Source organism: Megascapheus bottae, chromosome 24 (assembly GCF_031878675.1).
Source record: "Megascapheus bottae isolate mThoBot1 chromosome 24, mThoBot2.hap1, whole genome shotgun sequence".
Lineage (NCBI taxonomy): Eukaryota > Metazoa > Chordata > Mammalia > Rodentia > Geomyidae > Megascapheus > Megascapheus bottae.
Window position 1 is genome coordinate 11530475 of NC_143532.1, and position 13646 is coordinate 11544120.

Below are 13646 nucleotides of genomic sequence, written 5' to 3' on the forward strand. Positions count from 1 at the left end.
ATACCCCTACACTGACAAGGTTAACCCACTTCTGAGCGAAGACACCAGGGGACAAGGCAGAAACACCGGGGTGCCACATCTTTCTGGCTATTCATACAAACCTTAGCTGTTTTCAAAATGCCATAATTGGTTTCAGGATCTGTAACGACTGTGAATTGTTGCTCCTGATCATTTAATATGGTGTACACGGCTTGCCATGCTGGGGTGTGGGGGGTGTCAGCGTCCGTCACTTTGAGTGTGGTAATGACAGCATTAAATTCGTTCTCTTCCACCTGACCCTGGTACTGTAGCACAAAGGGGAGAGCGTTATTCATGACACCCATCCAAGAACCCACTAGACTGATTCAGTCAATCATCCATCAGCCTTGACTATTGATAGATTCCTGGCTTAAGTCCAACGAGGATGCTTTGTAACAAGGAAGCCACTGTCACAAACATTAAATCAACTTTCTAGCTGACTGAATAAAATTTAAAGTTCATTTTGTTGTTTGTTTGTTTTTTGTGGGGCTTGGGGCTTGAACTTGGCCTGGGCACTGTCCCCAGAGCTCTTCAGCTCAAGACTACCACCTTAGCCCTGGGCCTGGGCACTGTCCCTGAGCTCTTCAGTTCAAGACTGCCATCCTACCCTTGAGACAATCCCCACTTCCCATTTTCTAGAGTTTAATTGGAGATAAGAGTCTCAGGTCCTTTTGTGCCCAGGCTGGCTTTAAACCTTGATCCTCAGATCTCAATCTCCTGAGTGGCTAGAATTATAGGGGTGAGCCACCATGCCCGGCTTTGTTGTTCATTTTTGTGTGTGTTAGGACTGAGGCTTGAACTCCAGGTCTGTGCACTGTCCCTACACTGCTTTGCTCAAGGCCAGTGCCCTAACACTTGAGTCACAGCTCCTCTTCTGGCATTTTGTGATTAATTGGAGATAAGATTCTCTTGGACTTCTGCTACACTTGGCTTTGAACTACGATCCTCAGATTTCAGCCTCTTGAGTACCTAGGATTATAGGTGTGAGCTACCAGGACCTGGTTTTAAAATTCTACTATTTATTAATTCCTATGAATTTTCTTATATGTTCCTGTCTAGAACACTAAGCACTACAATCCAGGAATCTTGTGATTAGATTGCTCCTGTCTAACATAATGCCTATCAGAAACTTAGAAAATATTTGTAACTCCAATTAACCACCAAATAAAATATATATCAATAAATCCTTGCAAATTAAAGTTAATTTCCACCAGTCTGAAAAAGCTTTCCAAGGGTTCACCCTGGAGCAAGTCATAACCTTCCTTTAGAAGGCAGTAAGAACACTCAGGATTACCATGGTGGGGTCAAAGACTGGAGCATTGTCGTTGATATCCAAGACGTTGATCACAGCTTTGGCAGTTGTGCTTAAGCCTTCGCCATTAAGGTCAGCAGCTTGAACCACCAGGGTGTATGTTGGATAGCTCTGCAGACAAGATCAAACATGCCTGAGTCAGGATCACCCCAGGCTAGCCCAGCCCTTTACATGTACACATCCCCAATCAACCACCACCTGCTTCACAGCTGGCATCCTGGCTCAGAACCTCAGTCTACCACACATGGACCCCTGGCTTCTGGAGAGCATTGCGTTGTCCAGGAGGATAAAACTAAACACATTTCCCTTCTCCTCCCAGCAGATCCTGACAAGTCTCGACCCACCTCTCGGTCCAGCCCAGTGGTGAACACACTGATGACCCCCGTTCCCTTATTGATGGTAAACATAGTCCTGTCGGGCAACTCCGGCTCTTGACTGAGGATAGAGTAACCGATGGCGGCGTTGTAGGTGTTCACGTCATCATCGGCGTCCGTGGCGGAGACCTGCATCACGGAGGTGCCTGGAGACACCAGAGGAGACTTGAACACATGGTGTCACAAGCGGGGATTGCTCAAGCTCACTAGCCCACCACCCCATCTTAAGCCACAAACTAGGATCCCTGTGGACTTTCGCTATGGTAGCTATGTGGCCTAATATCTCAAATCCAAACGAAAGTGCCCAGAGAACAGAAGACACACCACACCAAATAAGCTGAGTAGAGACCGGGACTTTTCCAGTTTTAGAGGGGAGGGGTAGAATGTTGCAGATAAACAACTGGATGTAATGGATGTAAACTATGAAAACTTCCAGAATTCTCTGCAATGGCTTTTCACCCCCATTTCACTAAAGGTCATTTGAGATTCCCCTCTTCAAGGCAGAAGGAAAACACACACACACACACACACACACACACAACAAGTAACTAACAATGGATTAGTAGCTAAGTAAAACTGGAGGTTTTTTCTTGTCTGATGTTTTTGTGGCCATGCTTTTCTAAGTAGACTAGGCTGGCTTTGAACTCAAGATCTTTCTGTATCTACTTCCAGAGTAGTGGATACACAGGCATTGAACACCGCTAAATAATTCTCTCTCTGTGTGTGTGGGCACACACATACACCAGTACTGAGGCTTGAAGTTGGGGTAGATCCATCCACAGCTTTTTTGCTTTACCATTTGAAACAATTCTAAAATTCTTTTAAGAATTAGCAGTACTGGGGGCTGGGAGTTTGGCCTACTGGTAGAGTGCTTGCCTAGCATGCACAAAGACCTGGGTTCGATTCCTTGGTATCACATACATAGAAAAAGCTGGAAATGGTGTTGTGGCTCAAGTGACAGAGCTCTAGCCTTGAAAATGCCCAAGGACAGTGTTCAGGCCCTGTGTTCAAGCCCCAGGACAGGCAAAAAAAAAAAAAAAGAATTAGCAGCACTGCTGGGCACGGTGGCTCACACCTGTAATCCTAGTTACTGAGGTGGCTGAGATTTGAAGATCTCTGTTCAAAGCCAGCTCAGGGCACTAATGTCTATGAAACTCTTATCTCCAATTCGCCACTTGAAAATTGGAAGTGGTACTGTGGCTCAAAGGGTAGGGCAGTAGAGAGCTCAGGGACAGTGCCCAGGCCCGGGTTCAAGCCCCACAACTGAGCAAAAAAAAAAAAAAAAAAAGAATTAGCAGTACTAGGTGACAGGAGCGTGACCTAATAGTAGAATGCTTACCTAGAATGCACAAAGCACTGGTTTCAATTCTTTGGTACTACATACACAGGAAAGGCTGGAAGTGGTGATAGAATGTTAGGCCTTGAGAAAGCATGATGACAGTGCCCAGGCCCTGAGTTCAAGCCCCAGGACTACCAAAAAAAAAAAATTATTTAGGAAACCCTGGCATGGGTGGCTCATGCTTGTAATTCTAGCTATGCAACAGGCTGAGATCTGAGGATCATGGTTTGAAATGTAGGAAAGTGCATGAGATTCTAATCTCCAATTGTCAACCAAAAAGCTGAAAGTGAGCTAGTAGCTCATGCCTATAATCCGAGCTACTTAGGGAGGCTGTAACTGAAAGATTGCAGTTCAAAGCCAGCCTGGGAAGGAAAGGCTGTGAGATGCTTATTCCCAATAAACCAACCACATAAAAACTGGAAGTGGAACTGAGGCTCAAAGTGGTAGAGTACTAGCCTTGAGCAAAAGAGCTCAGGGATGGTGCCCAGGCCCAGAGTTCAAGGCCCAAGACTGACAAAAGGAAAAGAGAGAGAAAAAGAGGAAGGTTGTATAAGGCTGAAGGCGCTGGGATATGTTTCTTAATGAGGAAGGATGTTCTTAAACTGTTCCTTTGGTGTGTATGTTCTTATAGCTAGAATGTTTCGCATACACACACAACAGCTTTCCAAAACCATTTTTTCCATATAAAAGGTCAACTTCAGTGACCTTTGGTCCCAAGTTCTAGTGCCAACCCTTTGGGGTCTGAAAACTCTAGCTGTAGTTCCTTGTGACTGGAAATACCTGGAAGAGTGCCTTCCATGACTGAGCCCTCAAAGACAGCCTGGGTAAACTCAGGCTTGTTGTCGTTCTGATCTGTCACTGTGATCACGATTTCCATTGGATCCTCCACTGCATTCCCATTGGATGACACAGCGTGAGAGTAGAGCTGTAAGAGCCAAGAAGGGGTTACTTAAGTCCTAGAGGAAAAAGTGGAGAAGTGGGGTTCTGGCCAGAGCAGCTCTGTCTGGATCCCACTCTTCCCACTCTGACAGGAGTTCCAGTGTGGGGCTTTTTTCCCACATGAGCTGCTGCTTCAATTATATCATAAAACTGAGACCCATGGACTGGACACACAGTCTCCCTCCTCCAAGTCAGATGTTCCACTGGAAGTCAGTCATTCAGGGGACATAGTCCAGCATATTACATATCTATAGACTAGGGGGAAAGTGAGTGCTGGTGGCTCATGCCCATAATACTAGCTACTCAGGATACTAGCTGAGTTCTGAGAATCACAATTCAAAGCCAGCTGGATAGGTTAACCACCAAAAGCTAGAGGTAGAACTGCAGCTCAAGTGGTACAGCACACCAGCCTCCAGTATAAAATTAAGGAATATCATCCAGGCTCTGAGTTCAAGCCCCAGTACTAGGAAAAAAAAGAAGAGGAGGAAGACAAGGAGGAGGAGGAGGAGGAGGAGGAGGAGGAGGAGGAAGAAGAAGAACAACAACAGCAACAACAAGTTAAGGAACTTCTAGCACCAAGAACAGATTGACCTCTTAGCTCTAAACTGGTATACAATATGAAAAAGAACTCCCCTTGACTTTTTCTCTTATGAGGTGAAAAAAAAAGAACAACCCTATAACCCCCCCCACACACACACACCACCCTGGCTCTCTTGTCCTCATCAGGCTATCAAGAGATGAGATGCTAAGTTAAGTTCCTCTCCTATCCAGAATGTCTTACCGATCATGGGTTGACCAAAGTTTCAGACATCTGTTACCCAGTGATCAACAAGCTTCCAAGAGATACTCACCACATACTTGGAGATGTGTTCTCTATCCAGCGGCTCTGTCACCTTCAGCTTTCCTGTTTCTCTTTCAATAATAAACACACCCACAGGGGGTTTGTCAGCACCCTGGCCAGTGATGCTGTAGAAAACTTTTGTTTCTTTGTCCCTGTTGGATTTGATCTGAAGACAAAAATAGAAAAGAGGAAAATTGGTAAGGAATGGAAGCGTGGGGGAGGAAGTCTTTCTTTCCCCAGTGAGCCTCTTGCCATCTTGTTCCCAGAGAAAGGGAAAATGGTTTCCTCTACCTGAACCAGATCTTTAGGAAATGGGCCTTTTTCATTTTCTGGACAGCTGATGGGGGGGATAACCCAATCCCTCTTTTGTCTTCTGAGACCATGGTGGGAGCTGGGAAATGTGAGCACTTGCGTCTTGTTTTCAGGAACAAGGTCCTAAAAGAAAAGGAGGAGAAACAAAATGAGGTGGTCACTCAAGAGACATACATCCAACGTATCATCTACTTAACATCTCCAGTCTCCGAAGGACAATGTAAGGTTGTAATGGATTGACACAGTCTCTTCTTGATGACAAACTGTATCTACTCTTTTTTTTTTTTTTTAAGGTCAGTAGTAGGGCTTGAAATCTGGAACTCTGAGCCTGGGCATTGTCCCTGAGCTCTTCAGCTCAAAGCAACTGCCCTACCTCCCCTACCTCTTAAGCCGTGGTTGCTCTTTTTCACTCAAGGCTGACACTGTGATACTTTTTTTTTTTTAATAATTTTTTTATTGTAATTAGTAAAAGGGTTACATGATATTTGCCAGATAGAAGGTGCATTAATTCACATACATTGATACCCTTTCACATGTCTTGTGTCACTGTGATACTTTAGCCACATTCTACTTGCGATTTTTTTGGGGGGGGCGGTGCTGGGTAATTGGATTTGTCTGCCTTGGAAGGCAACCTCTCTGACTAGACTCTGAACCTTGATCCTCAGATCTCAGCCTTGTGAGTAGCTAGTATTACAGGCTTGGGTCACCGGTGGTCTAAGGGTTTGATACTGAAATTTGTAAGTTACTTCAAGCCTGTATAATAGATCTGTCACCTTTATTGTGACATTATACTCAAAGTGACTTAAAACTAGACATTATTTAATACCTTGAAAAATCACAGGTTGGGGTAGTTTCAATTTATTTTTGTTTTTGTTTTTTCCTAAGGGATATAGTTCCCCAAAGTGAAATTAGTAGCCAAACAAGTATGTTCTGGAAACTGATATTAAGAACTACTTTGTGATCAATACAAACCTCTTAATCTTATTTTGTCATATCTATAAGATTTCCATTTGTTCTAACAGAGAATATTAGGATAGGAACCAAACGTATCCTTTGAGACTTTTCATGGGTAAATTAATAGTAATAATAATAACTTTCTGCACACTCAGGGAAATATAAGAGAGTTGAGATGGAAGGAAAACACAGCAAAATTGATTAAGTGTTTTAAAATAGTTAGTAGAAACACAGTAAAACTTCTAGAGGCAATTTCCATCTCTCATGGAAATACTTATGGGCACTGTCATTGTTTGCGAAGTTTTTTTTTTTATTTTGTTTTTTTTTGTTTGTTTGTTTGCGAAGTTTTGATCAAGCCTCAATTCCGGGCTTTATTTTAGATTTAAAACAAAAATTAGAAGCTGGGACAAGTGGTTCACATTTGTAATGCTAGCTACTCAGGAAGTTGAGATCTGGGGATTGAAGTTCAAAGCCAGTCCAGGAAGATGGACCAGGAGACTTTTACTTCCAATTACTCAGCAAAAAGCCAGAAGTAGAGGTATGGCTCAAGTGGTAAAGGATATAAGCTGTGAAGCAAACCAACCAACTTCAAGGCCCACATCTTGCTTAAGACTATATTTCTGTAAAAATACCAAACTTGAGCTGAGCCCAGTGGCTCACACCTCTAATCCTAGCTATTCAGGAGGCTGAGATCTGAGGATGGCAGTTCAAAGCCAGCCCAGGCACTAAAGACCAGTGACACTCTTATCTCCAATTAACCACTAGAAAACTGGAAGTGGTACTGTAGCTCCAAGGGTAAGGTGGTACGTAGCCTTGAGCTGAAGAGCTCAGGGATGGTGCCCAAGCCTAGAGTTCAAGCCCAGTGATGGACCAAAAAATAAAATATTCAACTTGTAGCCGGATGTGAACATGAGTCTAAATTCTTGCTAATGCAATATAAACAGGAGGACTGCTTGAAAATTATACCAACATTTCTTAACTTTGGAGAAAAAGAAATTAAGATAAATAGCAAAGCAATGTATTTCTTTCTTTCTAGATTGATTTTTTTTTTTTTTTTTTTACTTTTTGCCAGTCCTGGGGCTTGAACTCAGGGCCTGGGCACTGTCCTTGAACACATTTTGTTCCAGGCTAGTGCTCAGCCACTTGAGCCACAGCACCACTTCTAGCTTTTCCTTTGTATGTGGTACTGAGGAATCAAACCCAGGGCTTTGTGCATGTTAGGCAAGCACTCTAACCCTAGGCTATGCTCTCGGCCCCTGGATTTCTTTTAAATTATGATGGTAGACACCTATCGTCCAAGCATTTGGAAAGGTGGATCCTGAATTTGATGCCAAACTTGGGCTACCTAGCAAGAACCTATTTCCAAAAAAAAGTCTCTACATAGTTTTTCCCCCCCTTATTCTTCTCTAGACAATAAAGTGGAATGATAGATGGACAAAGCATTTACACTGTATAAGGCATTATAATGAATAGGAAAGATTTAGATACCCAAGAGGACTGTATAGTTTATATGCAAATACTATAGCATTTTATACAAGGGACTTAAACATCCAGATGTTTACATGGAGACGGTGTAAGGTTGCTGAGACCAATGCCCCAGTGGATACTGTATGACTGGTATTTCACATGTCCTTTGATATCATTTTATGTAGACAGGGAAACCCAAGTGTGACAGGTAAAGAAAATTCCTCCAGGGTTACCTACACTATTTTCAATAGCTAAGATGTGAAAATAGCCAGAGAACCTACAATAGATGAATGGATCCATAAAATGTGGTAGCTACCCACAATGGAATTTTCCTCATCCATTAGCAAGAAGATTCGGTCATTTGTGGGGAAATGGGTGGACCTAGAACAAATCATGCTTGCTAAGTGAGGTAAGCAAGCTCAGAGAGAAATGGCGCCATGTTTTTCTCTCATATATAGAAACTAGATCTAGAATGTAACATGATAACCCAGGACCATAGGCATTCTAGGCATGTGCACATGTGCACACACACACACACACACACACACACACACACACACACACACACATACACATACACACACAGAGCCAGACTAAAGGATACACTTAAGGGAAGAACACAAAAGTATAACTTCTCTAAATATTAAAAAAATAGTATTTTTTGAAAGTATTTCAAGGAAATGGAAACATAGGAACATAGAAAGGGTTTTTTTGTTGGTAGTGGTAAAGGTGATATTGTTTTTGCTTCTTTTTTTTTTTTATTTTTGCGGTAGGAGCAAAGGGAGGAGCACAGAAGAGGAGGGAGAAGGATGAACAAATGTAATCCTGTTATTCAAAATACACTACATGGAAAACGACCTATGTAACTTGTGGGCAGGAATGGAAGGGGGGAACTGAAGGTAAGTAAATGAAGAGGTGACATTATTCAAAAAAACGAAATGTATTCATTACTTGACATATGGAACAGCAGCCACTCTGCACAACACCTTAATAATAGCAATAAAATTATAATAAAAACAAGAGAGAAAGAGAAACAGCCTCACGTACATGGTGGTGGTGATGGTGGTGGCGTCCCACTGCCTTCAGTGTCACTGTGACGGAGAACTTCTTGTAGGTAGAGTCCCAGGTATGGACAAGAAAACTGGTCTCTGCTTTGTGCAGCTTCAGAGGCCTTTTGACGGAGACCACACCGTCTGTGGCCACTGTGAATCTGGAGTCATCAGAAAAGTACACTGTCCTTGGCCGCCCAGTGCAGCCTTCAGAACTCACTGCAAGACAGAAAGCACAGTGATGAGGAAACTGGACAGATTTATAGACAGGACCTTTATTGACAAGCCAAACCAGGGACAAGTCAGTTCTTCACAATTATAGAGCGAGCCTTTTGTCTAGAAAGTAAATTTTTTTAGCCAAGGGCCAGGGGCTCACATCTGTAACCTACTCAAGAGGCTGAGCTCTGAGAATCATGGTTGAAAGCCAGTCAAGGCAGGAAAGGCCCTGAGACTCTTATCTCTAGTTAATCACACACACACACACAAAAACCAACAACAACAAAAAACCCCACAAAGGTGCTGTGGCTCAAGGGGTAGAGTGCTAGCCTTTAAGCAAAAGGGACCTAAGGGCTAGCTCCCAGGCCTTGAGTTCAAGCCCCAGAACCTAATAATAATAATAATAACAATAACAACAACAACAATGTAAAAGAAGATGACAGAGAGAGGAGCTGGGAGTTTGGAGAAGGTATACTTTACATTGGCCTAGTGTTAGAATGCTTGCCTAAATTTAAGGCACAAAGACCCGGGTTCAATTCCTTGGTACCACCTACATAGAAAAACCCAGAAGTGGTGCTGTGGCTCAAATGACGGACCACTAGCCTTGAGAAAGTCCAAGGACAGTGCTCAGGCTCTGAGTTCAAGCCCCAGGACTGGGGAGAGGGGGGATGAAGAGCCTCCCACGTCCATCAACATGTGAAATACCTATAGTCCCAACTACCCAGGAGGCTGAAATGGAAGAGTGATTGAGTCCCAGAGTTAAAGGCCACAGCAACAAAGCAAGACCTTGCCTCATGAAAAACTAAACAAAACAAAACATTTTTTTAAACCCTTTTTGAAATGAAACTCTTAATAAAGAGTTTTGTAGACAGGGGAAACAGCTGAACAAAAAAAAACCAAAACCCAAAAAATGAAAAAAAAAAAACCCTTCATTCTAGGCAAGCACTCTACCACTAGGACAAACTCCCGGTCCCTAAAAAAATACTTCATTCTAAGGAAATACAGAAATCAGTCCACTTTCCTCCCTTTCAAACAATAGCCCTCTCATCCTACTAATGACATTTCTATTTCAGTCTATGTATTCTTTTTTTCTACAAAAATTCCTGCTCTTAAGCCTATTTACGAGTCTAGACACCTTTACATTTGGGAGGATCCAATTTCTGCCAAAAAGCCCCCAAGCCACCCTGGATGCTTAGGCTGTCATTTTCATTTCTTCCACCAGGGGTGGATCTTACACATATATCTGAAGCCAAAGGTCCAGCCAGAAAAAGTCTACATTTGAGGGCCAGAGGATACCCATGTCGAAACAGAAACTGAGGTTCAAGAAGATTAAGGACTCAAGTGCAAGCCTCACAACTGTTTGAAAAAAAAAAAAAAAGGAAGAAAGAAACTGATATCCTGTTTCCTTTAATATAAATATTAAAGGTCAGAGTTGCTACAGGCTCTTGGAGGGAACCAGAATATTACCCCCCAAAGAAGATTCCTGGACAGAAATCTTTTTGAACCGAACACACTGAGAGGCAATAGTTATAGAAAGGTGTGTCTGAATTGCTCCTTAACCATAGTTAGCCAGGGCATCGACACAGCCATTCCCCAGCAGCTGTGAGATGGTACAGCATGGAACTGTTTAAATTATAAAACATCCCTTACCTATCTATTGCCTGGTGACTTCCCTAAGATTTACTGTCCCTAAGCTCAGGACCTTCTGTTTGCTCATTTTTTCACAAGATTCATCATTCTTTGTCTAGAAAGCTTTCTGTTTTGGCCACAAAGGGCTTCACTCTTGTAAGGATATCCATGTGATACAAAAATTAACAAAACATACATGCTTTTCTCATTAATTTGTCTTGTGGTAAGACTCCCCCAGCCCAGTAAGAACGAAGATGCAAACCAGGTGCTGGTGGCTCATACCTGTGATCCTAGCTACTCAGGACACTGAGATCTGAGGTATAAGGTTCAGTGCCAACCCAGGCATCAATAAATCTGTGAGATTCTTATCTCCAATTAACCACCAGAAAACCTGAAGTGGTGCTATGGCTCTACGTGGTAGAGTGGTAACCTTGAGCTGAAGAGCTGGGATAGCACCCAGACCCAGAGTTCAAGGCCCATGACCAACCAAAAAGAAGGGAGGGGAGGGTGTGTTGTGGCTCATGCCTGTAATCCTAGATACTCAGGAGGCTGAGATCTGAGGATCAAGGTTCAAAGTCAGCCTGGGCACTAAAGGACCTGAGACTCGTATCTCCAATTAACCTCTAGAAAACGGGAAGTGGGGCTTGGCTCAAGAGTAGAGCCTTGAGCTGAAGAGCTCAGGGACAGTGCCCAGGCAGAGATCAGGCCCCATGACCCACCAAAAAAAAAAAAAAAAAAAAGGCTGAGGATAGGGCTCTAGTGTTAGAGTATACACAAAGCCCTAGGTTTGGTCATCAGTAGTGGGGGCAGGGGCACATGAAGAGCAGCTGGTCTCAAGAGAACTGCCAGGAGATAATCACTGAGATTCAGATTCAGTCATTTCTTTGCTGGGTAGCCTTGAACCCATGACTTAGCCTCTCTGGGTCTCCATTTGCTCTACTGTGACAAGAAGGCTGCCTACCTCTTGGGATTTTGTGCAAATGAACCAGGATAGAGTCATGATCACATATTGTAAGCTGCAGAGCCGGAGTGGCAGAAGAGATGATTATTTCCATGCTTTTCGGTGGACAGGACAGGAATTTGCGCAATGAACACCCAAACCAGGACATCACACACTCAAGACAAAGAGGTGCCAAGTTCTTTCAGACAGCAGCGTCCTTTTAAGACATAACTAGGAACTGCTCTTCAAAAACGAGCATAACAAGATGCTTGGCAAAGAACCCTCCCCCCACCCTGCCATAATGGGGTGCATGGGCTGTGTTTGGGAGCTTGATAAGCAAGGAACAAGAGCTGCCCCAGATTCCTTCCCTTCCAGCACAGATCTGAGCAGAGAAAGGCGAAACAAGCGTGTCAACACTCGCCCTGGGTGACAGCCTTAAAACGGAAGGAAGGAAGGAAGGAAGGAAGGAAGGAAGGAAGGAAGGAAGGAAGGAAGGAAGGAAGGAAGGGTGGGTTTTGCAGAGGACTTAGTGTATCATCTCAGTTGGTGGTGGCGGAGCCTGGCCCTCGGAGAAGTGACAGGGACAGAGGGTGATTGGAGCCCCAACCTGAATCTCCAGGTGTTCATTTAGACTCATTACCTTTCTATAAAACTGGATGCCCTGGACTGATAAATGGAAATTACAGGAAAAAGCCAGGGAGGGACTCTCTAGCCATGGGCAGGCTCTGAAGCCTCCTGCAGCCCTCCTCCACGCTGGCTGCTGGAGCAGCTGGAGAGCCAGTGGAAGGCCTGGATGGCTATATATTGAAATCAGAAACAGAATATGTGGACATTTTCATAATGAGAACTGCTACCCAAAAAGAAGACCAGGGGGCTAGGAGTTGGCCTAATGGTAGAGTGCTTACCTAGCATGCACAAAGACCCAGGTTCGATTCCTCAGTACCATATACATAGAAAAAAGCCAGAAATGGTGCTGTGACTCAAGTGGTAGAGCTCTAGCCTTGAGAAAGTCCAAGTCCAGTGCTCAGGCCCAGGACTGGCAAAAAAAAAAAAGGCTAGGGGAGAGGAAGGGAAGGGATGCCACCGATGAAGGCATACTGTAAGCTGGGCACTGGTGGCTCACGCCTGTAATCCTAGCTACTCAGAAGGCTGAAATCTGAGGATCACAGTTTGAAGTTAGCCCAGCATAAAAGTACCAGAGATTCAATTAACGGCTCAAAACCTGGAAGCAGTGCTGTGGGGCTCAGCAGGTAGAGTGCTAGCCTGGAGCAAAAGAACTCAGGGGCAACACCTAGGCCCTGAGTTCATGCCCCAAGATGGACAAACCAACTAGGTACATTGTACTCATAATCTTACTTGTTAAACTGAAACTTCACCCCCTTTGTACAACTACTTAAAATCAATAAAAACATAGGCCAGGAATTTGGCCTAGGTTTGATTTCCCAGAACCACATACAGAAAAAGCCAGAAGTGGTTCAGTGGCTCAAGTGGCAGAGTGCTAGCCTTGAGCAAAGAGTGTCCAAAGACAATGCCTAGGCCCTGAGTTCAAGCCCCAGGACTGGGGTGGGAGGGTGGGGAACAACAAAAAAAAAACCTCATAGTGCTGATTTCCATAAGGATCTTTAACACATCTTCACTATTGCAATGCTGGGATCTTATCACATCTACTAACTTGGAACTTTAAGGCAGAAGTATTTGCTTCCAAGAGAAAACTCAGGAAGAGATGCCTGAAATTCAAATACCAAAGAAAGTCAAGTTCATGAGAAGACTTTGGTTCTGGTCGGGTGGGCTGTAAGCCCTCAACAACATTCCTTGCTTGGAATTGCCAGCATGCCACAGGCCACAAGCTACCAACAATGCCACCTCCAGGCACCCTGTAACTGGAATGCAAGTGGGTGTCAACCAAACCCTCTCAAAAGCCTTCCAGATGATGCTGGCATCTGAGCATGAGCAGAGTCAGCTAAGTGGAGCAGAGTTATTTCTAAGTGGAGGAATGCAGCCTCTGAGAAGTCACGACTTGAAAGCAGAGTCCTGCCCATGCGCATGCAAAGGGGGGCATTATGGAAGGACGGTCTCCCTTTCATCAAAAGCCACTTCCACAGTCGACACCCGAACCCTTGCACTTAGTTTGGTTTCAAGGGCTTTCCAGGAAAGATCAGAGAACTTTCTGAGACGCAGGGGCCCCTGTTGTCATTGCGTACCCACCCCTGCAGTTTCTAACTTAAACACAGAAAATGAAAGACCAGGAGTTTAGTT

The 13646-nt window shown here is 44.0% G+C and overlaps 1 protein-coding gene across 1 annotated transcript in view; it reads right to left on the bottom strand.

Annotated features, from left to right (window-relative positions):
- Cdh1 (cadherin 1) overlaps nucleotides 1-13646 on the bottom strand; it is a 58656-nt gene that overhangs the window by 7136 nt on the left and 37874 nt on the right. The window contains exons 3-9 of the mRNA XM_090357380.1: nucleotides 8604-8824; nucleotides 5115-5258; nucleotides 4834-4989; nucleotides 3824-3968; nucleotides 1675-1850; nucleotides 1313-1441; nucleotides 102-284 (exon numbers count right to left, since the gene is read on the bottom strand). Coding sequence (XP_090213506.1) covers nucleotides 102-284; nucleotides 1313-1441; nucleotides 1675-1850; nucleotides 3824-3968; nucleotides 4834-4989; nucleotides 5115-5258; nucleotides 8604-8824 — 1154 coding nt within the window. The remainder of the gene's footprint in view (nucleotides 1-101; nucleotides 285-1312; nucleotides 1442-1674; nucleotides 1851-3823; nucleotides 3969-4833; nucleotides 4990-5114; nucleotides 5259-8603; nucleotides 8825-13646) is intronic.